This window comes from Oncorhynchus gorbuscha, linkage group LG15 (genome assembly GCF_021184085.1).
Source record: "Oncorhynchus gorbuscha isolate QuinsamMale2020 ecotype Even-year linkage group LG15, OgorEven_v1.0, whole genome shotgun sequence".
Taxonomy (NCBI): domain Eukaryota; kingdom Metazoa; phylum Chordata; class Actinopteri; order Salmoniformes; family Salmonidae; genus Oncorhynchus; species Oncorhynchus gorbuscha.
In genome coordinates, this window is record NC_060187.1 from 38,737,205 (window position 1) to 38,764,029 (window position 26,825).

The following is a 26,825-nucleotide window of genomic DNA, read 5'->3' on the forward strand; positions in this document are numbered from 1 at the left end:
ATCTGAAATGTCCTAGACTACAAATTATCATATGTACATCTGAAATGTCCTAGACTACAAATTATCATATGTACATCTGAAATGTCAGACTACAAATTATCATATGTACATCTGAAATGTCCTAGACTACAAATTATCATATGTACATCTGAAATGTCCTAGACTACAAATTATCATATGTACATCTGAAATGTCCTAGACTACTTATCATATGTACATCTGAAATGTCCTAGACTACAAATTATCATATGTACATCTGAAATGTCCTAGACTACAAATTATCATATGTACATCTGAAATGTCCTAGACTACAAATTATCATATGTACATCTGAAATGTCCTAGACTACAAATTATCATATGTACATCTGAAATGTCCTAGACTACAAATTATCATATGTACATCTGAAATGTCCTAGACTACAAATTATCATATGTACATCTGAAATGTCCTAGACTACAAATTATCATATGTACATCTGAAATGTCCTAGACTACAAATTATCATATGTACATCTGAAATGTCCTAGACTACAAATTATCATATGTACATCTGAAATGTCCTAGACTACAAATTATCATATGTACATCTGAAATGTCCTAGACTACAAATTATCATATGTACATCTGAAATGTCCTAGACTACAAATTATCATATGTACATCTGAAATGTCCTAGACTACAAATTATCATATGTAAATGTCCTAGACTACAAATTATCATATGTACATCTGAAATGTCCTAGACTACAAATTATCATATGTACATCTGAAATGTCCTAGACTACAAATTATCATATGTACATCTGAAATGTCCTAGACTACAAATTATCATATGTACATCTGAAATGTCCTAGACTACAAATTATCATATGTACATCTGAAATGTCCTAAAAAATGTCCTAGACTACAAATTATCATATGTACATCTGAAATGTCCTAGACTACAAATTATCATATGTACATCTGAAATGTCCTAGACTACAAATTATCATATGTACATCTGAAATGTCCTAGACTACAAATTATCATATGTACATCTGAAATGTCCTAGACTACAAATTATCATATGTACATCTGAAATGTCCTAGACAACAAATTGCAAGAACAGATCACTCTGGAGTCAGATGTTAAGAATTGATAATATAGCCTATTAAACACAAAAAGTGAGAATTAGGCACACAAAAAGGGTTTCAAGTGAGAATTGGGCAGGTATGATGCTGAGAAAGAATTCTTGCCTAATTCACCCATATTTTATTTATTTTTGCAAAAACAGTAGTGTGTAGTTAGCAACATCGCTACATGGCAGAAAAGTAATTTACTACTAAAAACACTACCAAGATTTGAATTGAGTTAAACTACCACCAAGCTACTGCAAAATGTAATTAAAGAACTAGTTGAACTACATGTATGTAGTTCACTACTCCCCAGTACTGTTGATTACATGTGGATATCATTCAAAAGCAATGAGAGAGGGGATGGACAAAGTACAAATTGTAACATAAACATGCAGAAATGTACCACAGAAAAGCAACCAATTATACAAAGAAGAAGACCAACAAGTAACACAGTTTTACATGAAAATCTTCCAATATACCGAACTGTTTATCATTTAAAGAACTGTATTCAAATTATCAATGTCAGAGTAGTTGGCTGTAACAGCATTTTTTTAAATCAACAAATAAGTGTAAACCAAATTGGGAAAAATGCAAAAGCGATATTATCGTAATGTATATTTCAAACAGATGGTTCATATTTATACAAGTTACGTAAAGACATGTCCCTGAAGTAGGGGAACCAGTCTCTGATGAGACAGCAATAGTACCAGAACCAGGGATAGTAAGACTCTGTCTGTTGCGTGGCTCCAGAAGTGATGATGTGCAGAGCCGCCTCACTGGCCGGCCAGGCTTGGATGTTGGTGATGCCCCTGTAATACAAACAAAGGTGACTATTTGAAATGTGTCCAAGGAAACTTGTATTTGCATGTAACAACCATCAAGTCAATCATTAAATCATTGACTGTATTCCAGGCTTAAGTTTACATACTGTAATATTAAACTTGACTGAACTTGGTATCAAAAATAGCTCACCTGACTTTCTCCATAGCCGAGTCTGTATCGATCAGGCCCAGGATGCAGATGGTGATGGACACGTTGCTCCTCTGCATGGAAAGCTCATGTTGCAACGTCCCAAAGAAGCCGTTTAGGGCAAACTTGGTGGACGTGTAGGGAGCCGCAAACGGACTGCTAATTTTTCCTGAAGGACCAAAACACGAGCCAATCATAGGTTCAGGGTCACTTAATGGTGCATTTCCATATAGGATTTACCCCAGTGTTTAACCCAAAAGCATCAGACTTTTCTGTTTCCATCTACACGGGCCGGCACCCGTGTCTCACTGGGTCATGTGTCCGGTGGATCTGCTCTCACTTGGGGCCAAAGCCAGGCCACCGGTACTTTTCAGCTGGCATTTACATAGCAATGGCTAACTGTGGACATCAACCCCTTCTCATAAAGCAAATGTTTCGATGATGCAGAGATAGTTGATTCTGCTCCTCGCTCAGCCCTGGCTATGGAAACACAATTTCACTAACATAAGGGTGTATACACTAGTATAACACTGGTGTTACAGTGGAAAAGCAACATTAGAACACTTTGCGTAGAGAGAAGAGCTCTCATTTACCTAACAAGGAGGTGACGACCACAATGGAACCCTGACTCTGCTCAAGGGTAGGCAGAACTGTCTTTGCCATCTGCAGATAGCTGAGGAAATTCACCTGTGAAAAAGAAATGAAGCAGGAAGATATAGTTAGTCCCATGTGGCTCAATTGGTAGAGCATGACGCATGCAACGCCAGGGTCGTGGGGTTGATTCAGTATGAAAACGTATGCACTCACCACTGTAAGGTGCTCTGGATACGAGCATAGTGGTATATGTGATATAGCAGTACTTGTGATTAAGTTACCCCACCTGCATTAACCATCTAGTGTGTTCCACATCTCTATCCCACATGGCGAATGGGCTGGGTCCTATGTGGTTCAGCACCAGGTAGTCCAGTCCTCCCAGCTTGTCCACAGCAAACCTCACCACTCTCTCTGGGTCAGACGGATTGGCCATGTCTGCTGCTATGTATAGAGCTTTCTGGGCCCCCAACACCTGGCATTTCTCTGCTACCTGCAATACAAGTGAGTGTTTGCATAAGGGTAACATAATCATGAAAAACATTAAGTAATCATGTTTTATTAACGTACTGTATGTACAGAATACACATGGTATACCGTCCAATGAAATAATAAAAGATAAGAATACAAACAAAGTAAACGGCTCAGTAGAATACAATAAATAGTTTAGCAGAAGTATAATATAGGAAGTCAACATTTATAGTCCAATATTTACACGTATCAGAGAAGGGGGGAATAGTGTAGCATTAGCCATAGTAAATAAGAGTCTGGTAGCAGCAGTTGTGATGTGTGTATAGCATGAACGTGTATGATAGTGTGTGTATGTCTGTGTGGATGTGTGCGTGAATGAGTGCATGTTTGCTAAGGAGTGGAGAGTCAGTGCAGGTGGTCAGTCCAGTTCAAGTGTTCAGCCTCCTGATGGCTTGTAGATACAAACTGTCTCTGAGCCTGGTGGTAACAGACCTCATGCTCCTATACGGTCTACCCAACAGTAACAGAGTGAACAGCTTGTGGCTGAGGTGTGTGGGGTCCATATTGAGGATGCAAGACTTCCTCAGGCACCTTTTCGAGTATATGAACTGGGCCGTCTTCACCACCCACTGGAGGGCATTGTCATAGAGTTAAGTGGGAGAACTAATGGCTAGAGACACAGACATTGATGAAAACTCCTAATTGAAGTGTTACTGACCTGCTGTAGAACCTTTTCCCTCCTGGCTGTAATAACCACCTGGGCACCAAAGCCGGCGAGGTGATATGCCATTTGTTCACCTATTCCCGTACTGGCACCAGTCACCAGGACCCGGGCACCCTTTAACGACTCTGAAAACCAGCCATTTTGAAAGTCATTACAGTAGTCATTACTTCTTGCATTATAGTTTGTCTAAATGCAATTCAAAAGGGAAAAACAAAGACAAGGGGAAAGAATGGGGACTGTTTCATGTCGACGTAAGGCTGTTCAAGAAAACGTGCAACTGATGTGGTGTAAAGTATGTGCTGAATCCTAGACCTGATGGACACTTTTCTGGCATCCAACTATCATGCTGATATGGATCTTCATGTCTGTCTAGGACTTAGTGTGTAACAATGAACAATGTGGAATCTTTGCAGGCACGTGCAGAGATAGGAGTCAACCTGTGCCCAGCACATGCCCCTTTGCCCTCCCACTTGCCAAATGCCGTTTTGGTTGGTGGTATAATATATACAGTGCATTCGGAAAGAATTCAGACCCTTCACTTTTCCAACTTTTGTTACGTTACAGCCTTATTCTAAAGTGTATTAAATCGTTTTCCCCTCATCAATCTACACACAATACCCCATTAAGACAAAGCAAAAACAGGTTCTAGATTTTTTGTTCCAAAAATTATAAAAATACATTAAATATTTCATTTACATTATTTACATAAGTATCCAGACCCTTTACTCAGTACTTTGTTGAAGCACCTTTGGCAGCGATTACAGCCTCATGTCCTCTTGGGGTATGATGCTACAAGCTTGGCACACCTGTATTTGGGGAGTTTCTCCCATTCTTCTCTGCAGATCCTATCAATCTCTGTCAGGTTGGATGGGGAGCGCCACTGCACAGCTATTTTTCACATACATGCATTTAGCAGATGTTATTGCGGGTGTAGCGCAATGCTTGTGTTTCTACTGTAGCTCAAACAGTGCAGTAATATCTAACAAGTAATATCTAACAACTTCACAACAATACACACAATACACTCAAATATAAGTAAAATAATTGAATTATGAACAAATAAATATTTGGATGAGCAATGTCAGAGCGGCATAGACTAAGATACAGTAGAATAGAATAGAATACAAGTATATACAGTGGGGCAAAAAAAGTATTTAGTCAGCCACCAATTGTGCAAGTTCTCCCACTTAAAAAGATGAGAGAGGCCTGTAATTCTCATCATAGGTACACTTCAACTATGACAGACAAAATGAGAAAAGAAATCCAGAAAATCACATTGTAGGGTTTTTAATGAATTTATTTACAAATTATGGTGGAAAATAAGCATAGAATTTGTTTAGCTTATCTGGTAGGCCCGTGTCAATGGGCAGCTCTCGGCTGTGCTTCACTTTGTAGTCTGTAATGGTTTACAACCCCTGCCACATCCGACGAGCATCAGAACCGGTTTAGTATGATTCGATCCCGGTCCCTTATTGACGCTTTGCCTGTTTGATGGTTCGTCGGAGGGTATAGCGGGATGTCTTATAAGCTTCCGGGTTAGAATTCTACTACTTGAAAGCGGCAGCTCTAGCCTTTAGCTTTAGTTGCCTGTGATCCATGGCTTCTGGTTGGGGTATGTACGTACGATCACCGTGGGGATGATGTCATCGATGCAGTTATTGATGAAGCCAATGACTGATGTGGTGTACTCCTCAATTCCATCGGAGGAATCCCAGAACATATTCCAGTCAGTGCTAGTCTGTGCTTCCCTTCACTTGTGGAATTCAGTGCACAACAGCATTGTCATTTCCTGTCACAACATGTGGACTTGTTTAAGTGTTGCCAACTTTACAGTTTTTACTTTTTAATTACTGTTTTATATTTAAATGTTTCCCCTTGGATGCTTTATCTGGGCATGGCTCTTCAGGACCTCCACCAGCCAAGGCTAAGTAGTAACATTAACATTGTGCCTTCTAATTGCAGTCGCTGCACTCATAATATACAGGAGAACGATCGCCTGATGGTGAGGATAGCCATGCTGCAAGCCCAGCTTCAGACACAATCGTTAGGCAAGGGTAAATTACAGTGAGCGAAAAAGGTATTTGATCCCCTGTGGATATTGTACAACACTTTCACCCAGTTGTCCTCAGTTGCCCAGTTATCCTCTGAATCATTCAGATGTTCATTGGCAAACTTCAGATGGGCATGTATATGTGCTTTCTTGAGCAGGGGGACCTTGCGTGCGCTGCAGGATTTCAGTCCTTCAAGGCGCAGTGTGTTACCAATTGTTTTTTTGGTGACTATGGTCCCAGCTGCCTTGAGATCATTGACAAGATCCTCCCGTGTAGTTCTGGGCTGATTCCTCACCGTTCTCATGATCATTGCAACTCCACGAGGTGAGATCTTGCATGAAGCCCCAGGCCGAGGGAGATTGACAGTTATTTTGTGTTTCTTCCATTTGCGAATAATCGCACCAACTGTTGTCACCTTCTCACCAAGCTGCTTGGCAATGGTCTTGTAGCCCATTCCAGCCTTGTGTAGGTCTACAATCATGTCACTGACATCCTTGGAGAGCTCTTTGGTCTTGACCATGGTGGAGAGTTTGGAATCTGATTGATTGCTTCTGTGGACAAGTTTCTTTTATACAGGTAACAAACTGAGATTAGGAGCACTCCCTTTAAGAGTGTGCTCCTAATCTCAGCTCGTTATCTGTACAAAAGACACCTGGGAGCCAGAAATCTTTCTGATTGAGAGGGGGTCAAATACTTATTTCCCTCATTAAAATGCAAATCAATTTATAACATTTATGATTTTTTTTTTGTTATTCTGTCTCTCACTGTTCAAATAAAAATACCATAAAATTATAGACTGATAATTTCTTTGTCAGTGGGCAAAAGTACAAAATCAGCAGGGGATACTTTTGTCCCTCACTGTAAGTGTAGGAAAGGATGAAACAGCATCTTTGCCACCAACAAGTACAGATTAGAGGTCGACCAATTTTTTTTTACACCTTTATTTAATATTTAATTAACTATGCAAGTCAGTTAAGAACACGTTCTTATTTTCAATGACGGCCTAGGAACGGTGGGTTAATTGTTCAAGGGCAGAACAACAGATTTTTACGTTGTCAGCTCAGGGATTCAATCTTACAACCTTACGGTTAACTAGTCCAACGCTTTAAGCATCTGCCTCATGAGGAGCCCGCCTGTTATGCGAATGCAGTAAGAAGCCAAGGTATTTTGCTAGCTAGCATTAAACTTAATCAATCATAATCACTAGTTATAACTACACATGGTTGATGATATTACTAGTTTATCTAGCGTGTCCTGCGTTGCATATAATCGATGCAGTGCACATTCGCGAAAAAGGACTGTCGTTGCTCCAAAGTGTACTTAATCATAAACACCAATGCCTTTCTTAAAATCAATACACAGAAGTATGTATTTTTAAACCTGCATATTTAGCTAAAATAAATCCAGGTTAGCAGGCAATATTAACAAGCTGAAATTGTGTCACTTCTCTTGCGTTCATTGCACGCAGAGTCAGGGTATATGCAACAGTTTGGGCCGCCTGGCTCATTGCGAACTAATTTGCCAGAATTTTATGACATAACATTGAAGGTTGTGCAATGTAACAGGAATATTTAGACTGATGAATGCCACCCAACCGGAACGGTTCCATATTTCACTGAAAGAATAAACGTCTTGTATTCGAGATGATAGTTTCCGGATTTGACCATATTAATGACCAAAGGCTCGCATTTCTGTGTGTTATTATGTTATAATAAAGTCTATGATTTGATAGAGCATTCTGACTGAGCGATGGTAGGCACCAGCAGGCTCATAAGCATTGATTCAAACAGCACTTTCGTGTGTTTTGCCAGCAGCTCTGCTGTTTATGACTTCAAGCCTATCAACTCCCGAGATTAGGCTGGTGTAACGATGTGATGTGAAATGGTTAGCTAGTTAGCGGGGTGCGCGCTGATAGCGTTTCAAACATCACTCGCTCTGAGACTTGGAGTAGTTGTTCCCCTTGCTCTACATGGGTATCGCTGCTTTGAGGGTGGCTGTTGTGTTCGATGTGTTCCTGGTTCGAGCCCAGGTAGCGGCAAGGAGAGGGATGGAAGCTATACTGTTACACTGACAATACTAAAGTGTCTATAAGAACATCCAATAGTCAAAGGTATATGAAATACAAATGGTATAGAGAGAAATAGTCCTATATTTCCTATAATAACTACAACCTAAAACTTCTTACCTGGGAATATTGAAGACTCATTGTAAAAGGAACCACCAGCTTTCATATGTTCTCATGTTCTGAGCAAGGAACATAAACGTTAGCTTTCTTACACTTTGTTTTTGCATTATTTTTCATTATTTATTTGAGGCTAAATTGATTTTATTGATTTATTATATTAAGTTAAAATAAGTGTTCATTCAGTATTGTTGTAATTGTCATTATTACAAATAGATTTTATAAATCGTCCGATTAATCTGTTATCGGCTTTTTTTGTCCTCCAATAATCGGTATCGGTGTTGAAAAATCATAATCGGTGGACCTCTAGTGCCTACCCAATAAGACTCAAGGCTGTAATCGCTGCCGAAGGTGGTTCTGAATAAAGGGTAAAGGGTCTGAATAATTATGTAAATGTCATCTATAATTGATTAATTTATCTAAAAAGCTGTTGTTGCTTTGTCATTATAGGGTACTGTGTGTAGATTGATGAGGGAAAAAACAAGTGTAATACATTTTAGAATTGGGATGTAAAGTAACAAAATGTTGAAAAAGTCAAGGGGTCTGAATACTTTCCGAATTCACTACATATTGAGTTAGAAGATAATTCATGTTATAAAGTAATTTTTTATGACCTTTTTTCAGTTTGAGCACTTTCCCCCTGAAAGGTATGTGCACGACCCTGGATCTACATGAGTAGAAACAGTGGGAACATTCATTATGGGCCACAGAGAATTAGTACTTTAAAAATGTATGAATCAAGTTGATTGTTAGATTGTAGTTTGCTGCTTTCTGGTTATGAAACAAACCCAAGGCTAATTTGTGGTGAGAAACAATTTTACTGCTCATGAAAAGTAAAAGAACATCACGCTGCTTGCTTGGCGCTGATGTTTCACAACATCCAGAGAGGAAGAAGAGAGAGACCCATCCTTCCAGCAGATGGTGTTTTTCCGCCCACCAAGAAAGGAGTTTTTGTATGGAGGTCAATGAGAGTTTCGAACTTGGTCAACAACAAAAAATGTATTGCTTATTTGCTACTTGAGGTTTATTTGATTGAATAGAAGTTTCATAATGCATCGGTTGTTACGAGTGTACTATTATAAGTAGGACATCTCTCCATTGAATACAGGCGGTTGATGTCAACAACCCTAATCGAAAATTCAAAGAATTATTAAAATAATGAGATGTCTCCATCAATCTAAAGAAAGGAGAAGCGGGAGCTAGAGAGCCCACTGTGCTGCTTTGTGGACAACTCCCATTGTTAGGACGAAGTGACAAGTATCTTGTCACTATATCCATAATCTTTGACTATAGTGATAGCCTACTCTAGCCTGATGATCAACTACTACGGGTTCCACCCTAATCCAGTTATGAGTGGAACGACGTAGTAGGCTGTAGTTCTGTATCATTCCAATTTCACACGGTTGCCTCTTCTGAATCATTTTCAGGCACATGGTCACTAAATTACTGTATGTGTAATTTATTGTACTCTATTGCACTCAATAACCCTGAAAGTTGCATTGGAAAAGTGTTTGGGAATTCATTCACATAAGGTTGGTTATCAATGACTGCATGCATTACTCATCACTTATAACCTGTCTTGACAGGGAAGATCAACCTGGTTTCACATTCTTTACATTACACCAGTATTGGTTTGGATTTAAACATGTAAGTAATGTGCAGTAGCGGTGCGTGGGTAAAATCACTGCGGAAGCCAAGCCAATTAAAACCTATTCAGAAGGGGTGTGAATACCCATCGACTTTTACCACATTTTGTTACGTTACAGCCTTATTCTAATATAGATTAAATAATGTGCAGCGACGCTCCCCATTCAACCTGAATGAACTTGAGAGGATCTGCAAAGAATGGAAGAAACTCCCCACATACAGGTGTGCCAAGCTTGGAGCGTCATACCCAAGAAGACTCCAGGATGTAATCGCTGACAAAGGTGCTTCAACAAAGTACTGAGTAAAGGGTCTAAATACGTATGTAAATGTGATATTTCCGTTTATTTTATACATTTACAAACTTCTAAAAACCTGTTTTTGCTTTGTCATTATGGGTTATTGTGTGTAGATTGACGAGGGAAAACAATTTAATCAATTTTAGCTTCCCTTGGTACCCATGAATACACACCACTGGTAATGAGGGGAATTTCCAATGTACTTATAAAAAAGCTTCTCGCAAATGATATACAATTTAATCAAAACTTTGCAGCAAGGCATTTCAAAACCAAAGTCATATTACCTCAAATGTATTAAATTCACTTTGAAACAGTGGTACTTCATGACCTGGATCATCATTCAATCCAATTAGATCATGTGAGGATATCATATGATCTAATAACAGATGGTCCTCTTATAAGGTCACTATCACAAGAGACTCACCATTGGGCAATTGATAAATTAGACACACAATCAAGGGCTGTCACAGTATCTTTTTTTACAAACCAAAGTGTGATTTCATTCAGTTTTGACAAATACAATACTGTACTTGTGGTGATGTGTGGCTTACACACGTTAGATGTTATTACCATTTCAACCTTTCCCTGTTCGAGGTCTAGCCCCGAACCCAACTATATCAGTTTGATTGTTTAGTTTTGTTGCCAATTAACACTTCTCTAATAGCCTTCATCTACCAGAATGTTTTTAGATTTGTTTTCTATAATTAACGTGCTGGTATTTTTTTGTCTCAAAGACACAAGCCTGGTTCCATCTGTACTCATCTGACAAATTAATAAAACAGTATACTGCCTTTATGTGCAATTTTTGTGAAACTGAATTATTATGAGTATTTGAGGTTTCATAAATCAAATAGCATATCATGTGTCTGTAATGTGTGACAACTGTCTGAAGTGCAACAACTACCCTCTGAGGTTATACTGGTTCAAGGGCTGTCATTTTAATGTTGTATTTAATTGAACCTTTATTTAACTAGGCACGTCAGTTAAGAACAAATTCTTATTTTACAATGACGGCCTACCTACAAAGTATGTGATCATAAAATAGCCTGTAGCCAACAAAAGGTTGCACAGACCAGTCAAGGATTGTGAAGCAGTACACATCTTACCTGGGTCAAAAGTGGGTCCACTCCATTGGAAAGCAACAAAAGCTGCACCTATAACACCAACTATTAAGAGTTTAGTAAGAACCTTCATCTTGCGACTGCTATAACCAACTTAATGGTTTCATGCAACTACTATTTATTGTGAGCCAAACAACTTAACAATACGTTTTTTTTAAATCCCCTCGTTAGATATTTAGATTTATACTCTCAGGCTTCTCTGCACTTCAGAAACTTCACAGGACAAGCAATAACAATTCATAGACACATTTTTGTTGGTGAAAAAACGTCCTTTATAAGAGGCTTATCTCATTTAACTTGAAGCAGGCGGAGTCTTTTGTACTTGAGACAGCCTACCATTGTGCCCCAAATCCAAGTATTATAAAACCGATCCTCATACTGTATCCTTTTTTTAGGGCGAGGTATTATTATTGGATTTGGATTCATGCAGCCTGCAAAATGATAAGTGAAATCAAGTAGGTTTCACCAATGACACAATCTGTCATTTCCATCATAAAGTGCAATAAAATTATAACATTATGATTATTGTTTAATATCAATCAATAAAATGTATTTATAAAGCCCTTTTTACATCAGTAGATGTATACAGAAACCCAGCCTAAAACCCCAAAACAGCAAGGTATGCAGATGGGCCTATTGTTATCACTTTCATTATCACTGTCATAAATATGTTTCTGATTTTTAGTGTGCCTGTATTCTTTTTATGCATGCACTATGCATTTGTTTTCTTGTGTTCTGAAATGGACAAAACAAAACAAAAATTCCTCATCCCCCTTCCCTCCCCTCCTCATGATCAGCAGCAGCCGGTCCGCAGCCGCATCAAATAGCATCAAACTTATTCAATCCATTATTCGTTTATTGTACCCAGTCGAAATCCAGAAAAAAACATTTTTATTTGTAGGATAAATATAAATCGCTTTGGAAAATTACAGTCTCTAAATATATTTATTTGGATGGATATCTTTGCGAATCAGCTACTCTCGCAATGTAAAAAAATAAAAAACTTTATTGACTCACAGCTATGTCACTGGGTTTGCCCTTCAATGTAGCCGGTTACTATTCGTGGTCGAGCTCATTTATTTCATGCTTGCTGTTGCAACTAAATAAACGTTCATTTAAAAAAATATATATACATTGATTTACCCGTGACACTATGGCTGGCAAGATTTTACCTGTTCTAAAGTAAGTTTTCCATTTCATACTCACGATAAACATTAGTATAGCTAACGTTAGCTAGCAAGTAATATGGCAAGCTTGAAGCAGGTTGACATTTAGCGAGCTACAGATTTGCCTTGAATTTGGCTAGCTAGTTTTATAGTTACCCTGTTGTCGTGAACTAGCTAGCGAAACAACCTACTAACGGCGACTAACACCGTTCCGTACAAATTTGTGCAAACGAGGCTGCAATGAAAACTAATGGGACTGAGTTGACGTCAAAATCTGGGGTGTGAACCACGTTTCTTGTCAAGCGTTGATTGACATGGTAATGGAAACAATCCTGTAGTTTAGCGTCCACTTCAATGGACCACTTCCGTATTGAGAGCGTCACTGGTACTTCCTTTTTGAGTATTTCCTTGTAAGCAGGAATAAAGAGGATAAAGTTATTGTCAGATTTGCCAAATGGAGGGCGAGGGGGAGCTTTGTATGCCTTCTCCCTACAATTATCAGCCATTAGCTTCGCCCACAACTGCCTCGTGAACTACAAACCCGACACTGTTTTACCGTTTAGAAACATCAATCATCTCTTGCGATAAGGCTTTCGAAAAAAACATGTGGCCCTTATCTTTCATCAACGAGAATCCTTCAAATGCAAAAAATAGCTTTGCACAGATCCATAAAGCTATAAATGTCTTGTTTTGAGATGTTGACTGATTTCATGGCGATGCAAAAAAACTGCTAGCTAGTTAACCAACAACTGTAACAATGTATTTGAGACAACAAGTGCTCATTGTGCAAATGTAATTGTTTTCAATAAACATATATACATGTTGTCAACAATCTAAGCCAACCGCATCTGTTTTGCCCCATAGTTGTGTACGCATCGCTTTTATTGCTAAACAACCAACCCCTCCATCTGACGAAACTACACTTCCAGAGTTATTCTTGCATACAGATGTTCGGAGCATGCTAGACAGCTAATTAGCACAGGTGGTAGCCTCCTGACTTCGGTCTGTTTTCCATAAACAAGCCCTAACATGGAGATACAGTGCATTTGGAAAGTATTCAGACCCCTTTCCTCTTTCCATATTGTGTTACATTACAGCATTATTCTAAAATTGATGAAATTATTTTTTCACCAATCAATCTACACAAAATACCACATAATGACAGTCAAAACAAGAATTTTTTATATTTTTGTACATATATAAAAAATAAAAATGATCCCTATGCGACCTGAAATTGAGCTCCGATGCATCCTGTCTCCATTGATCATCCTTGAGATGGTTCTACAACTTGATTGGGGTCCACCTGTGGTAAATTCAATTGATTGGACATGATTTGGAAGGGCACACACCTGTCTATATAAGGTCCCACAGTTGACAGTGCGTGTCAAGAACCACCAAGACTCTTCCTAGTGCTGGCTGCCCAGACAAACTGAGCAATGGGGGGAGACGGGCCTTGGTCAGGAAGGTGACCAATAACCTGATGGTCACTGACAGAGCTCCTCTGTGGAGATTAGAGAACCTTCCAGCAGGACAACCATCTCTGCAGCATTCCACCAATCAGGCTTTATGGTAGAGTGGTCAGACGAAAGCCACTCCTCAGTAAAAGGCACATGACAGCCCGCTTGGAGTTTGCCAAAAGGCACCTATACGACTCAGACCATGACAAACAAGATTCTCTGGTCAGATGAAACCAAGATTTAACTTTTTGGCCTGAATGCCGAGCGTCGTGTCTGGAGGAAACCTACCACCATCCCTATGGTAAAGCATGGTGGTGGCAGCATCATGCTGTGGGGATGTTTTTCAGTGGCAAAAACTGGGAGACTCGTCAGGATCGAGGTAAAGATGAAAGAAGCAAAGTACAGAGAGATCCTTGATGAAACCTGCTCCAGAGCACTAGGAACCTCAGACCAGGGCGAAGGTTCATCTTCCAACAGGACAACAGCCCTAAGCACACAGCCAAGACAACACAGGAGTGGCTTCGGGACAGGTCTCTGAATGTCCTTGAGTGGCCCAGCCATAGCACGGACTTGAATCCGTTCGAACATCTCTGGAGAGACCTGAAAATAGCTGTGCAGTGATGCACCTCATCCAACCTGACAGAGCTTGAGAGGATCTGCAGAGAAGAATGGGAGAAAGTCTCCAAATACAGGTGTGCCAAGCTTGTAGCATCATACCCAAGAATACTTGAGGCTATAATCGCTGACAAATGTGCTTCAACAAAGTACTGAGTAAAGGGTCTGAATCGTTGTTTCTAAAAATCTGTTTTTGCATTGTCATTATGGGGTATTGTGTGTAGATTTGATGAGGGGAAATCATCATCCTTTCACTCCCTCCTCTCTACATTTTCCTCCTGTCTCTGCTGCTAAAGCCACTTTCTACCACTCTAAATTCCAAGCATCTGCCTCTAACCCTAGGAAGCTCTTTGCCACCTTCTCCTCCCTCCTGAATCCTCCTCCCTCTCTGCAGATGACTTCGTCAACCATTTTGAAAAGAAGGTCGACGACATCCGATCCTCGTTTGCTAAGTCAAACGACACCGCTGGTTCTGCTCACACTGCCCTACCCTGTGCTCTGACCTCTTTCTCCCCTCTCTCTCCAGATGAAATCTCGCGTCTTGTGACGGCCGGCCGCCCAACAACCTGCCCGCTTGACCCTATCCCCTCCTCTCTTCTCCAGACCATTTCCGGAGACCTTCTCCCTTACCTCACCTCGCTCATCAACTTATCCCTGACCGCTGGCTACGTCCCTTCCGTCTTCAAGAGAGCGAGAGTTGCACCCCTTCTGAAAAAACCTACACTCGATCCCTCCGATGTCAACAACTACAGACCAGTATCCCTTCTTTCTTTTCTCTCCAAAACTCTTGAACATGCCGTCCTTGGTCAGCTCTCCCGCTATCTCTCTCAGAATGACCTTCTTGATCCAAATCAGTCAGGTTTCAAGACTAGTCATTCAACTGAGACTGCTCTTCTCTGTATCACGGAGGCGCTCCGCACCGCTAAAGCTAACTCTCTCTCCTCTGCTCTCATCCTTCTAGACCTATCGGCTGCCTTCGATACTGTGAACCATCAGATCCTCCTCTCCACCCTCTCCGAGTTGGGCATCTCCGGCGTGGCCCACGCTTGGATTGCGTCCTACCTGACAGGTCGCTCCTACCAGGTGGCGTGGCGAGAATCTGTCTCCTCACCATGCGCTCTCACCACTGGTGTCCCCCAGGGCTCTGTTCTAGGCCCTCTCCTATTCTCGCTATACACCAAGTCACTTGGCTCTGTCATAACCTCACATGGTCTCTCCTATCATTGCTATGCAGACGACACACAATTAATCTTCTCCTTTCCCCCTTCTGATGACCAGGTGGCGAATCGCATCTCTGCATGTCTGGCAGACATATCAGTGTGGATGACGGATCACCACCTCAAGCTGAACTTCGGCAAGACGGAGCTGCTCTTCCTCCCGGGGAAGGACTGCCCGTTCCATGATCTCGCCATCACGGTTGACAACTCCATTGTGTCCTCCTCCCAGAGCGCTAAGAACCTTGGCGTGATCCTGGACAACACCCTGTCGTTCTCAACTAACATCAAGGCGGTGGCCCGTTCCTGTAGGTTCATGCTCTACAACATCCGCAGAGTACGACCCTGCCTCACACAGGAAGCGGCGCAGGTCCTAATCCAGGCACTTGTCATCTCCCGTCTGGATTACTGCAACTCGCTGTTGGCTGGGCTCCCTGCCTGTGCCATTAAACCCCTACAACTCATCCAGAACGCCGCAGCCCGTCTAGTGTTCAACCTTCCCAAGTTCTCTCACGTCACCCCGCTCCTCCGCTCTCTCCACTGGCTTCCAGTTGAAGCTCGCATCCGCTACAAGACCATGGTGCTTGCCTACGGAGCTGTGAGGGGAACGGCACCTCAGTACCTCCAGGCTCTGATCAGGCCCTACACCCAAATAAGGGCACTGCGTTCATCCACCTCTGGCCTGCTCGCCTCCCTACCACTGAGGAAGTACAGTTCCCGCTCAGCCCAGTCAAAACTGTTCGCTGCTCTGGCTCCCCAATGGTGGAACAAACTCCCTCACGACGCCAGGACAGCGGCGTCAATCACCACCTTCCGGAGACACCTGAAACCCCACCTCTTTAAGGAATACCTAGGATAGGATAAAGTAATCCTTCTCACCCCCCCCCCTAAAATATGTAGATGCACTATTGTAAAGTGGCTGTTCCACTGGATGTCATAAGGTGAATGCACCAATTTGTAAGTCGCTCTGGATAAGAGCGTCTGCTAAATGACTTAAATGTAAATGTAAATGGGAAAAAATTTATGTAATCCATTTTAGAATAAGGCTGTATAACGTAACAAAATGTGGAAAAAGTCTAGGGATCTGAATACTTTCCGAATGCACTGTATGGCCATGTGGGAACACACGCCCTAATTCTATCAAGGTGTTTATCAATTTAATATATATATTTTTTGCTTATATGAACAAACCGGCCTTATGCTTCCAAAACCATACCGCAAGCGATTAATTTTACTGTTCAGACCGTAAGTGCAGCTGTATGCAAGCGGGTTGGATCTGCTGGCCATCTAGCTAGTTACATGTAACCAAAGAAGGTACAGTATGAAACTGCTGCTCCAATAGAAATCACAGATCACGCTCGGAGGCGACATTGGCTAGATAAGCTCATGCGCAGAAACACGTCATCGGCTGTAATGGTCGTCTGTTCATGCCATCAAATCAAATGTTATTTGTCACATGCGCCGAATACAGTAGGTGTAGACCTTACCGTGAAATGCTTACTTGCAATCCCTTAACCAACAATGCAGTTCAAGAAATGGAGTTCAGAAAATATTTACTAACTTAACTAAAGTTGAGAAAAAATAGTCCTCAAAAAGGGAATGCGAAGAGTGTGCAAAGTTGTTAAGGCAAAGCGTGGCTAATTTGAAGAATCTCAACTATAAAATATATTTTGATTTGTTTAACACTTTTTCTTGTTCACTGCATGATTTCATATGTGTTGTCTTCACTATTATTCTACAATGTAGAAAATAGTAAAAATAAAAAACCCTTGAATGAGTAGGTGTGTGCAAACTTTTAGTTGGTACTGTACACTGAACAAAAATATAAACGCAATATGTAAAGTGTTGTTCCTGTGTTTCATGAGCTTAAATAAAAGATCCCAGAAATGCTCTCAAATCTTGTGCACAAGTTTGTTTACATCCCTGTAAGTGAGCAATGGAACCTTTTGTCAAGATAGTCCATCCACCTGACAGGGGTGCCATATCAAGAAGCTGATTAAACTGCATGATCATTATACAGGTGCACCTTGTGCCGTGGATAATAAAGGTCACTGTAAAATGTGCATCTGCTTGGTCTGTTTCGTAAGCATTCACAGAAGTCTTGCGATGTTGCGCCTCTGGGTTTAGATGTAAAGTTACCTAACTAACAACACTAACTGCAGCTTGTTTGCTAGCTAGCTCAATAAGCTGCACCCGATTGACAGTCAGATAAACCTAACGTTAATGCATCATGATAACTTATTCTCCATGATGTTGCTATGAATTGACTATGTGCATATGGGTAGTCAGGTGTAGCTTAAAACTGTATTTCTGTCATCTAAAACGAGGCACTTCTTACCATCCACAAAGTTGTTTCATCCCAGTGTCCCTATCTTTTTCTCTTACAGGTTGGCGACTAAGGTGACCATTGCAGGAGGTGCTTTGTATGTTGCCTATGATTCTGGACTATTAGGGGGAAGTGAGCAGGGCTCCGAGGTCCTAGGAAAAGCTAAAGCTGCCATTCCCCCTGCAGTGGATGAGTGGGTGAAGTACTTTGGCTTTGAGGTAAATATGCCATTATTGTACTGATTTAGCTGGTTCTGACCGACAGAACAATGCGCTGTGGCGTATGAGGTAAGTGAGAATATGTGAGGGAGGTAAAATGTACACTGTTTCTTTTAGCTTCCAGATTTCCCTAAAATCGGATTTGCCCCTGTTGAAGCGTGGAACTCGGGTAAGAAATGGTTGACCGCTAATTCATAAAGGACTTCCAAGTCTAAAATTGAGCTATTTTAAAGAGCTTTTGTCTTATTGTGTTCCAGGGGTGCACTCCTCCATATCTGCTCTTTCATCGGGCCCTACAGCAGTGGGTGACTACACCAACCAAGGCTTGCAGTACCTGAAAGACCTCGCCAAATGAGTGACATCATGCAACTAGCAGACATTTAAGAACCAAATCCTCTGGAGTAACGCGACTGGTGCAAATACATACAGCCCTCCTGTAAAAGTCACTTGCTTGCTTTGAATGCAAAAAAATGCAGCGGTACAGTAACATTTGCAGAATTAGGTTTAGGCCAATTATACTTTTTTTGTTTAGTCTAGTTGCTGATAATGCCAGGACTCAATATTTGCATTTTGTTGTGTTGACAGCAATTTGTCAACACAAGCAGATAACAATCTTCTTTTACCCTACTTTTTGAGTCAAATGATGACAGAACTTGGGTACCACAGAAAGACCTGCACCCAAGAGAGAAATCTAAGTATATCCTGATGGACATGTTTAGTGCGTATACACATTGTTAATTTTGCGATTTTTATTTAAGACCGATTATATATTGTTCTGGCTTTGACCCAATTCCCAACCTATCCCATCATGATCCAACACATATTTTATACAGAAATAATGTCTTGTGTGTGTGTATATAGATATTTAACCATTTTCTGAGTCTATAATAAACCTAAACATGTCAGTTGTGAGACATTTGGTGTGATGCGTTGTCTGTTGAACTGATGAATATGTTTAGGTTAGGGTTCTCCAACCCTGTTCCTGGATCTCTGTCCTGGAACGCTACCCCAGTTGTACCTAACCTGATGCAGCTGATCAACCAGCTAATTATTAGAATAAGGTGCTCTATATTAGAGTTGGCGTTAAAACCTACAGGACAGTAGCTCTCCAAGAACAGGGTTTTAAGTATACTGTAAGACAGAGTTTCCAAATTCCGGTCCTCGAGTACCGCCCAACAGCACACATTTTTGTTGTAGCCCCAGATAAAAACACCTGATTCAAATTGTCAAGGGCTTGGTGATTAGTTGACAAGTAGAATCAGGTGTGCTTGTCTGGGGCCACAACTAAAATATGTACTTTTGGGGGTACTTGGGTGTAAGGTCATGTCTGTATTGCATGCTACAATTTGTACATGAAGTCCTAAAACTTAAAGAGTGTTGGTAAAGGTTCCGTCAAATTTAAATGAACTGTAAATCATACTGTACCTCCTACAGTGGGGCAAAAAAGTATTTAGTCAGCCACCAAGTGTACAAGTTCTCCCACTTAAAAAGATGAGGCCTGTAATTTTCATCATAGGTACACTTCAACTATGACAGACAATGAGAGAGAAAAAATCCAGAAAATCACATTGTTGGACTTTTAATCAATTTATTTGCAAATTATGGTGGAAAATAAGTATTTGGTCACCTACAAACAAGCAAGATGTCTGGCTTTCACAGACCTGTAACTTCTTTAAGAGGCTTCTCTGTCCTCCACTCGTTACCTGTATTAATGGCACCTGTTTTAACTTGTAATCAGTATAAAAGACACCTGTCCACAACCTCAAACAGTCATACTCCAAACTCCACTATGACCAAGACCAAAGAGCTGTCAAAGGACACCAGAAACAAAATTGTAGAGCTGCACCAGGCTGGGAAGACTGAATCTGCAATAGGTAAGCAGCTTGGTTTGAATAAATCAACTGTGGGAGCAATTATTAGGAAATGGAAGATATACAAGACCACTGATAATCTCCCTCGATCTGGGGCTCCACGCAAGATCTCACCCCGTGAGGTCAAAATGATCACAAGAACGGTGAGCAAAAATCCCAGAACCACACGGGGGGACCTAGTGAATGACCTGCAGAGAACTGGGACCAAAGTAACAAAGCCTACCATCAATAACACACTATGCCGCCAGGGATTCAAATCCTGCAGTGCCAGACGTGTCCCCCAGCTTAAGCCAGTACATGTCCAGGCCTGTCTGAAGTTTGCTAGAGAGCATTTGGATGATCCAGAAGAAGATTGGGAGAATGTCATATGGTCAGATGAAACCAAAATATAACTTTTTGGTAAAAACTCAACTCGTCGTGTTTGGAGGACAAAGAATGCTGAGTTGCATCCGGAGATCACCATACATACTGTCAAGCATGGGGGTGGAAACGTCATGCTTTGTGGCTGCTTTTCTGCAAAGGGACCAGGACGACTGATCCGTGTAAAGGAAAGAATGAATGGGGCCATGTATCATGACATTTCGAGTGAAAACCTCCTTCCATCAGCAAGGGCGTTGAAGGAGTGGCTTCGTAAGAAGCATTAAGGTCCTGGAGTGGCCTAGCCCGTCTCCAGATCTCAAGCCCATAGAAAATCTTTGGAGGGAGTTGAAAGTCCGTGTTGCCCAGCAACAGCCCCAAAACATCACTGCTCTAGAGGGGATCTGCATGGAGGAATGGGCCAAAATACCAGCAACAGGGTGTGAAAACCTTGTGAAGACGTTTGACCTCTGTCATTGCCAACAAAGGGTATATAACAAAGTATTGAGAAACTTTTGGTATTGACCAAATACTTATTTTCCACCATAATTTGCAAATACATTCATTAAAAATCCTACAATGTGGTTTTCTGGATTTGTTTTCTCATTTTGTCTGTCATAGTTGTAGTGCACCTATGATGAAAATTACAGGCCTCTCATCTTTTAAAGTGGGAGAACTTGCACAATTGGTGGCTGACTAAATACTTTTTTGCCCCACTGTATATTGAATAGATGAAAAATGGCAGAGGAAAGGGATGTGCAAAAAAAACTAACTTTATTACTCATGATGAAAATAATTACACAAATGGGTTGGTAATTGCTACAATTCCAGACCTGGGAGGAATGAAAGATGGAGGATAACAGAAGAGTGTACAATCTTTTGGAGTTTCATTTTACTGTACATAGAAACACCACAGCACAACTGGTGGCGATACAAGTAGCAAAGAAGCACTGACAATGTTTTTTTTACAGTCACATTTTCTACATAAACATTTTAGTAAAATTAGTCTGCAAAGACTCCCACAAGATTTTTTTTTACCTCTGCAACTGTCAAAATAACCAATATGCTTGAATGCACTCAAGGCTGCATTCAAGTGATGCATGCAAATCTGACAATCGATAGAATTAACCTTATGTACACCATGGACCAATGCACTGTATGCCCTGGAGTGAGACTAAGGACAGGAGACTACATTTAAATACTTCTAGCCAAAACATTTGCGTTTTGGACTTACTTAGGTTTGTACATTATGTACTATAGCTCCCAAGTCTTTAAAATAAGATTAAAAAGTGAAGCCAGCCTGGCTGCAGGCTTTTTGAATGCAGTCTTTGCAGCATTCCTCTGTGAGAATTCTAGATGGACTTTAAAGCTGGTATTTCAATGGGATATTTACAATTTAACAGGAGTAATCACAACAGCATACATTTACAATACACTACACAAAAGTTGGATTAAATACCGTATGCGTGTTATAACTTTTCTTTTCTCCATGCGTTTTTACCATTATGATATACCGATGCTGCAATATGCCACTTGTTCTTGCACAAAAAAAGTATCTTGACAGAAAAAGACAATGTGCTAAATCTTTAGCATATTTATGTGAGTAATTTAAAGTGCACCCTACAATATCAACATTTGAATGAGACTAATCAACGGTCATGGATGTTCGATTGGAGGAAAGTCTTATACTGCATTAACTGCCAAACATTGCACATATCCTCTTATACAAACAGACAATAGCAAAAACTTGGTACGCAGCATTTGACACTTTTTCATTAAAGCATTTTTTACTTTGACTAATACTGACCAAATAGTGGCCTTAACAGTAAATGGAATAACATTGTGAGCGGTTAGCAAATATATACAGTATGGCGACATGATCAGCCTGAAGGCACTTTATGTTTGTTTTCTATTCAAGATCAGAATGTAGTGTAAAGCACTGCCTCTATTCCACTCGAGCTAATCATAGTCTGATGATGTTGGGATTCTGAACCTGGTCAGGTATTGTTAAGGCCTTTTCCCAATCTCTACAAATTAATCAGGTTTGTCTGGTCAGGAAAAACTTGCCCGAACTTTATGAAGACCTGTATTCCTTGTTTCTAACAAGTCTTGATTCAGCATTATGAATAATTTGTTTGATGTTCAAACTAGTAATTGAACCATCAGTACTCCTAGGCCAGTGCAACCCAGTACTATGAAGCCAATGATAGCACTGTGGGTTCATCAAGGAATGATTGTCTATGAACTGACTGACACATAAATCAAACATAGTTACCTATTAATAAAGGCAGTATTTAAAAACCAAAAAATGATACGTTCAGGGGCATCACAGCTTATTGCATTTCTCCTTCAAAGGCTTCACTGAACACGACAGCTCAAACTAGTCTCTACAAATATTCACCTATACATCATGCTTGCTGTTTGGTCATTCAAGGACCACATATGAATGGCTATCGGGGCCAGATTTAACTATTCGTTTTATAATATATAATTCAGTTCAGCTTTGAATAAAGATAATTGAGCATCAGGATGTGGGAGACAATTCAAACGCGGTCGTTATTGCACTTTACAGTAAGTCTGTCATTGTAGGGCAAGGTGCACTCCTGGACTGTCCGAGATGTGAATCTACTGTGCAGCACAACAACCAAATGGGGTAACTGAAGAAGTGAGGAGGTTTAAATAGGTCCTTCCAAGTGTACATGTTCCCACTCTCCTCCTAGTGGCCTACAATAGCATTGCTACAGTTCTGCTGTGCATACCATAGAACTAGTTTTAAATGTGGAATAAAAGATTGCACTTCCTGAATAATAAAGCGTAACTGTTATACCGTCCAGGGCCTTAAGAGAGATGGAGAGAGAGTGAGGAGGATACGTGAAAAGTAAGCAATGGAGTGAGCAATCAAGTGTCCTAGGTGGTCTTGACCAGGTCATAGACATGGATGTGAAAGTCATCGTCGTATTTGATGTAGTATACGGAAGGCTTGGCAGGGACTTGATAGATCACCAGGCCTGTTCGCTTCACACCTTTGTCAGTAACATACTCAACCTGCTTCCCCACTAAGCTCTCAGTCTCCTCGCCGGGCTTTCGGTCGGCCGGAAGCAAGTGCTTATTTTCTACAGAGAAAAACAATGAATAACATCAATGCTAGGGATCTGTTCTTCAAATCTACTTCGGGGCATTATCAAAAGATGCTATCTTAACCAACATGATTATATGTATTCAAATATAGAAATATTTGTCAAATATTGTCCACAACACTCCTAAAGCCATCATCATCTAATAATTAGTGTGTAAAGACCAAACAATTTCTACTCTATAATCACCCTCCTGTTTTCTTTAGGGAGAAGTATCTGAACACTCTGCTGCAGGTGGAGATGATGCTGAAGCAGAGAAATGTTCGGTACCTGCTTCAGGTAAGATCCTGAGATCTCCATCTGCGTAGTCGTCCCACAACTGGTACATGTAGAGCACGGGGTCCTTCTCATAGGTGATGTAATACCAGTTAGTCATGATGGGAGCCCTGGAGAGGACCATGCCTCGCCACTCATTCTTCTCTCCATCCTCCTTCTCAAATAGGTGTTCCACCGCTTTGCCTACCAACTCCTCCGCCCCGTGAGGAACCTTGATCTTGTTGTTGACTGTGGAGGCAGATAAATGTCATCAAGGCAGAGACCAACATCACATAGCCACTGTGTCCCTACTGTCTGATCATGCAGTATCAGATATACAATAAAAGCATGTTTTTGCATTACTCTGAGAAGATGTGATGCCTGAACTAAAAAAGGAACCCATCACATCACTCACCAACTTTCTCTGTCAGGACCTGTAGATTAGACACCCTTTCGTCCTTGAATAGCTCGATGCCGTAGACACAGTCAAACCCATCGTACTTGACCATAAATAGTGAGGGGTTGACACTGAGACGGTCCAAGACGGTGCCTTTCCATTTGCTCTGGTTGCCCTTCTCCCTCCAATTGTGCTGTATTCTTACTCCCAGGAGACTGTTGGGGTCAGGGGTCATCACTGTGGAATCACTCAGCTCCCCGCTACTCCGCTTTCTGGGGGATAGTTAAGCAAATCATATTTGTTTGTAAGTGTAGCCTACATACGTGCAGCTTTCTCTGACCGTCTGGAAAGAGGAAAATCTCCAAGTGTTAATGTTATGATAACATAATTATAGAAAACTACATATTTACACATACCTGCCCCTTTTCTTGGACATCCCTCCAAAAATTCAAATACTGCTGAAGGAACAAACAGACAACGATGCTCAGAAATTCTGTGAGAGAAACAGCCATTTTCTTTAAAATAATACTAGTCTGGAAAGATACTGAGCTGTAAAGTAGTGGTTGAGACAGACAAAGAGAGCAGCCAATAGCTTAGCATGTCTGAATAACTTCCTGGTCATTTCCTTGTATGCAATGCATCGATGGAGGTCACTGCAATCAATGCAGAATGTACTTATTTTTTAAAGGAACAAAACTGCCGCAGTTATATATCTTTACTCAAAATGTCAATCGATAGTAATTCATTATGTCACTATTTGAACTAACACAATCGTTATTCATGAACAACAAACTCATAGATTGCAAGTTGGCTATGAGAGATCAAGAGATGTGCTATTCAACTTCAAGAAAATACGTCAGCCTCCACTGTATCAGACAAACATGCAGAAATGATTGCAGCCTATTTGAATTCGTCGCAACGATTGTATCAAAAATGAATCGCCAATGTTTTAAGATCTAACATATCGCATACACTGCTGATGAGACATGGATAATACGCGCCACAGGCACTGTTTGATCGTAATATGTTATCAAAAATCATTGTCTTTATGACAACTCTACAATACTGTTGTTCGGCACAAATGTAAATGTGGATCCATGACCCCGATAAATAAGCTATACGCCGATGGCCTATATTCTCTATCGAAAATATAAAATTACCTGTACACGAATTTCATCCCAAAAATATCCAATTCTTCCTGCAGAGAAATGCACACTGCCGCCCATGCAAACCTCGCGAAACCTATGGAAAATGGGAGGATACTTCCATGGGAGAAAAAACTACAGCCCCCATAGAACATTGAGGAGGTATGAAAGTAGAGAGGGAGGTGAACGTGAGAGCAATGAACAATGGGAATTGTTGTCATTGTGGTGGTGACCTCAGGTTTCGTTTTGGTAAACTGTCGAACGATATTGATCAAAGGTAAGACCCTGTTGGTTTAACAAAAAAGGTATGGTTTAACAAATGGTAGGCTACTTGGGTGAAACCTCTGGGTGAGACAGTTGCACATCAATAATTATGAGTGACAGATGACACCTGAAAGTTGTAGAGGTATGTTGCAGGTAGACCTATGCTGTAGGACTGCTGTGTAAAAGAAAAAGAAAGAAAGTTCAGGTCCTTGAATGCTTATACTGTGGTGTGTAGGGTACTGATCTCTGTGGTGTGTAGGGCACTGATCTCTGTGGTGTGTAGGGCACTGATCTCTGTGGTGTGTAGGGTACTGATCTCTGTGATGTGTAGGGTAGTGATCTCTGTGGTGTGTAGGGTACAGATCTCTGTGGTGAGTAGGGCACTGATCTCTGTGATGTGTAGGGTAGTGATCTCTGTGGTGAGTAGGGCACTGATCTCTGTGGTGTGTAGGGTACAGATCTCTGTGGTGTGTAGGGCACTGATCTCTGTGGTGTGTAGGGCACTGATCTCTGTGATGTGTAGGGCACTGATCTCTGTGGTGTGTAGGGCACTGATCTCTGTGGTGTGTAGGGCACTGATCTCTGTGGTGTGTAGGGCACTGATCTCTGTGGTGTGTAGGGCACTGATCTCTGTGGTGTGTAGGGCACTGATCTCTGTGGTGTGTAGGGCACTGATCTCTGTGGTGTGTAGGGCACTGATCTCTGTGGTGTGTAGGGCACTGATCTCTGTGGTGTGTAGGGCACTGATCTCTGTGGTGTGTAGGGCACTGATCTCTGTGATGTGTAGGGTACTGATCTCTGTGCTGTGTAGGGTACTGATCTTTATTGTGTTCCCAGGCCCGTCCTCCACTGAAGTGAAGTCTGGTCCGATGACATACTGCTGTGGGGAAATCTCTCTGGGTGGGTTACACTATCAAAAGATGGAAAAATGCTGTCTTTTGTTGGATGAAGCAACATATGTGAGTGAGCAAAGAAACATTTTGAAATGCATGACTTGATGTTGTCTTTTGTAGGTAAGAGCCCATACCCTAATGTTGTGATGGACACCTGATTCTACAAGATGATCAAAGATGGGATGCCACATGTCTCATGACCAGACTTTGCCCTCCCAGACATGTAAGTACATTATGCTTTGAGACTGGAAATTAAGTAGGAATGATGAATTAATCAATTACAGCAATCAATGACATAATCTGACAACCTGCAGTATCTGACGCTGACTTCTCTTCAGGTAAACT

At 41.0% G+C, this 26,825-nt stretch overlaps 3 protein-coding genes across 5 annotated transcripts; 1 reads left to right on the forward strand and 2 right to left on the reverse strand.

Annotated features, from left to right (window-relative positions):
* Positions 1-1,229: 1,229 nt before the first annotated feature.
* LOC123997586 (hydroxysteroid 11-beta-dehydrogenase 1-like protein) lies at positions 1,230-11,401 on the reverse strand. Its single transcript, XM_046301979.1, has 6 exons — positions 11,154-11,401; positions 3,866-3,996; positions 2,966-3,169; positions 2,679-2,772; positions 2,089-2,254; positions 1,230-1,925 (listed from the first exon to the last, which is right to left on the reverse strand). Exons 1-6 carry the CDS (start codon positions 11,239-11,241, stop codon positions 1,736-1,738), a joined length of 873 nt encoding a protein of 290 aa, XP_046157935.1. The 5' UTR covers positions 11,242-11,401; the 3' UTR covers positions 1,230-1,735.
* Positions 11,402-12,181: 780 nt separating this feature from the next.
* On the forward strand, positions 12,182-19,078 carry LOC123996911 (MICOS complex subunit MIC13-like). The gene is made up of 4 exons (XM_046300745.1): positions 12,182-12,350; positions 18,008-18,164; positions 18,282-18,333; positions 18,422-19,078. Exons 1-4 carry the CDS (start codon positions 12,322-12,324, stop codon positions 18,517-18,519), a joined length of 336 nt encoding a protein of 111 aa, XP_046156701.1. The 5' UTR covers positions 12,182-12,321; the 3' UTR covers positions 18,520-19,078.
* Positions 19,079-21,149: 2,071 nt separating this feature from the next.
* On the reverse strand, positions 21,150-25,457 carry LOC123997095 (spindlin-Z-like). Of its 3 annotated transcripts, none has more exons than XM_046301126.1 (5): positions 25,339-25,457; positions 24,595-24,636; positions 24,197-24,450; positions 23,797-24,030; positions 21,150-23,505 (listed from the first exon to the last, which is right to left on the reverse strand). In XM_046301126.1, the coding sequence occupies exons 2-5, from the start codon at positions 24,612-24,614 to the stop codon at positions 23,300-23,302; spliced, it is 714 nt and encodes a 237-aa protein (XP_046157082.1). In that variant the 5' UTR covers positions 24,615-24,636; positions 25,339-25,457; the 3' UTR covers positions 21,150-23,299. The 3 variants fall into 3 exon arrangements, with proteins under 3 accessions (XP_046157082.1, XP_046157083.1, XP_046157084.1); XM_046301127.1 differs by having other exon boundaries at positions 24,595-24,633; positions 25,339-25,445; XM_046301128.1 differs by having other exon boundaries at positions 24,595-24,671; positions 25,339-25,382.
* Between the last annotated feature and the right edge of the window lie 1,368 nt (positions 25,458-26,825).

Excerpts from the sequence above, each read along its gene's own strand:
- LOC123996911 (XM_046300745.1), top strand. The coding sequence starts at position 12,322 with ATGGCTGGCAAGATTTTACCTGTTCTAAA. Across the intron at positions 12,351-18,007 it reads AAGATTTTACCTGTTCTAAA|GTTGGCGACTAAGGTGACCA; the intron begins GTAAGTTTTCCA and ends TTTCTCTTACAG. Across the intron at positions 18,334-18,421 it reads TGTTGAAGCGTGGAACTCGG|GGGTGCACTCCTCCATATCT; the intron begins GTAAGAAATGGT and ends ATTGTGTTCCAG.
- LOC123997095 (XM_046301126.1), bottom strand. The coding sequence starts at position 24,614 with ATGTCCAAGAAAAGGGGCAG. Across the intron at positions 24,031-24,196 it reads GGTCCTGACAGAGAAAGTTG|TCAACAACAAGATCAAGGTT; the intron begins GTGAGTGATGTG and ends CTGCCTCCACAG. Across the intron at positions 23,506-23,796 it reads CAGGATCTTACCTGAAGCAG|AAAATAAGCACTTGCTTCCG; the intron begins GTACCGAACATT and ends TTTTCTCTGTAG.
- LOC123997586 (XM_046301979.1), bottom strand. The coding sequence starts at position 11,241 with ATGAAGGTTCTTACTAAACTCTTAATAGTTGGTGTTATAGGTGCAGCT. Across the intron at positions 3,997-11,153 it reads TGGACCCACTTTTGACCCAG|AGTCGTTAAAGGGTGCCCGG; the intron begins GTAAGATGTGTA and ends GCTGGTTTTCAG. Across the intron at positions 2,255-2,678 it reads GGTCGTCACCTCCTTGTTAG|GAAAAATTAGCAGTCCGTTT; the intron begins GTAAATGAGAGC and ends TTGGTCCTTCAG.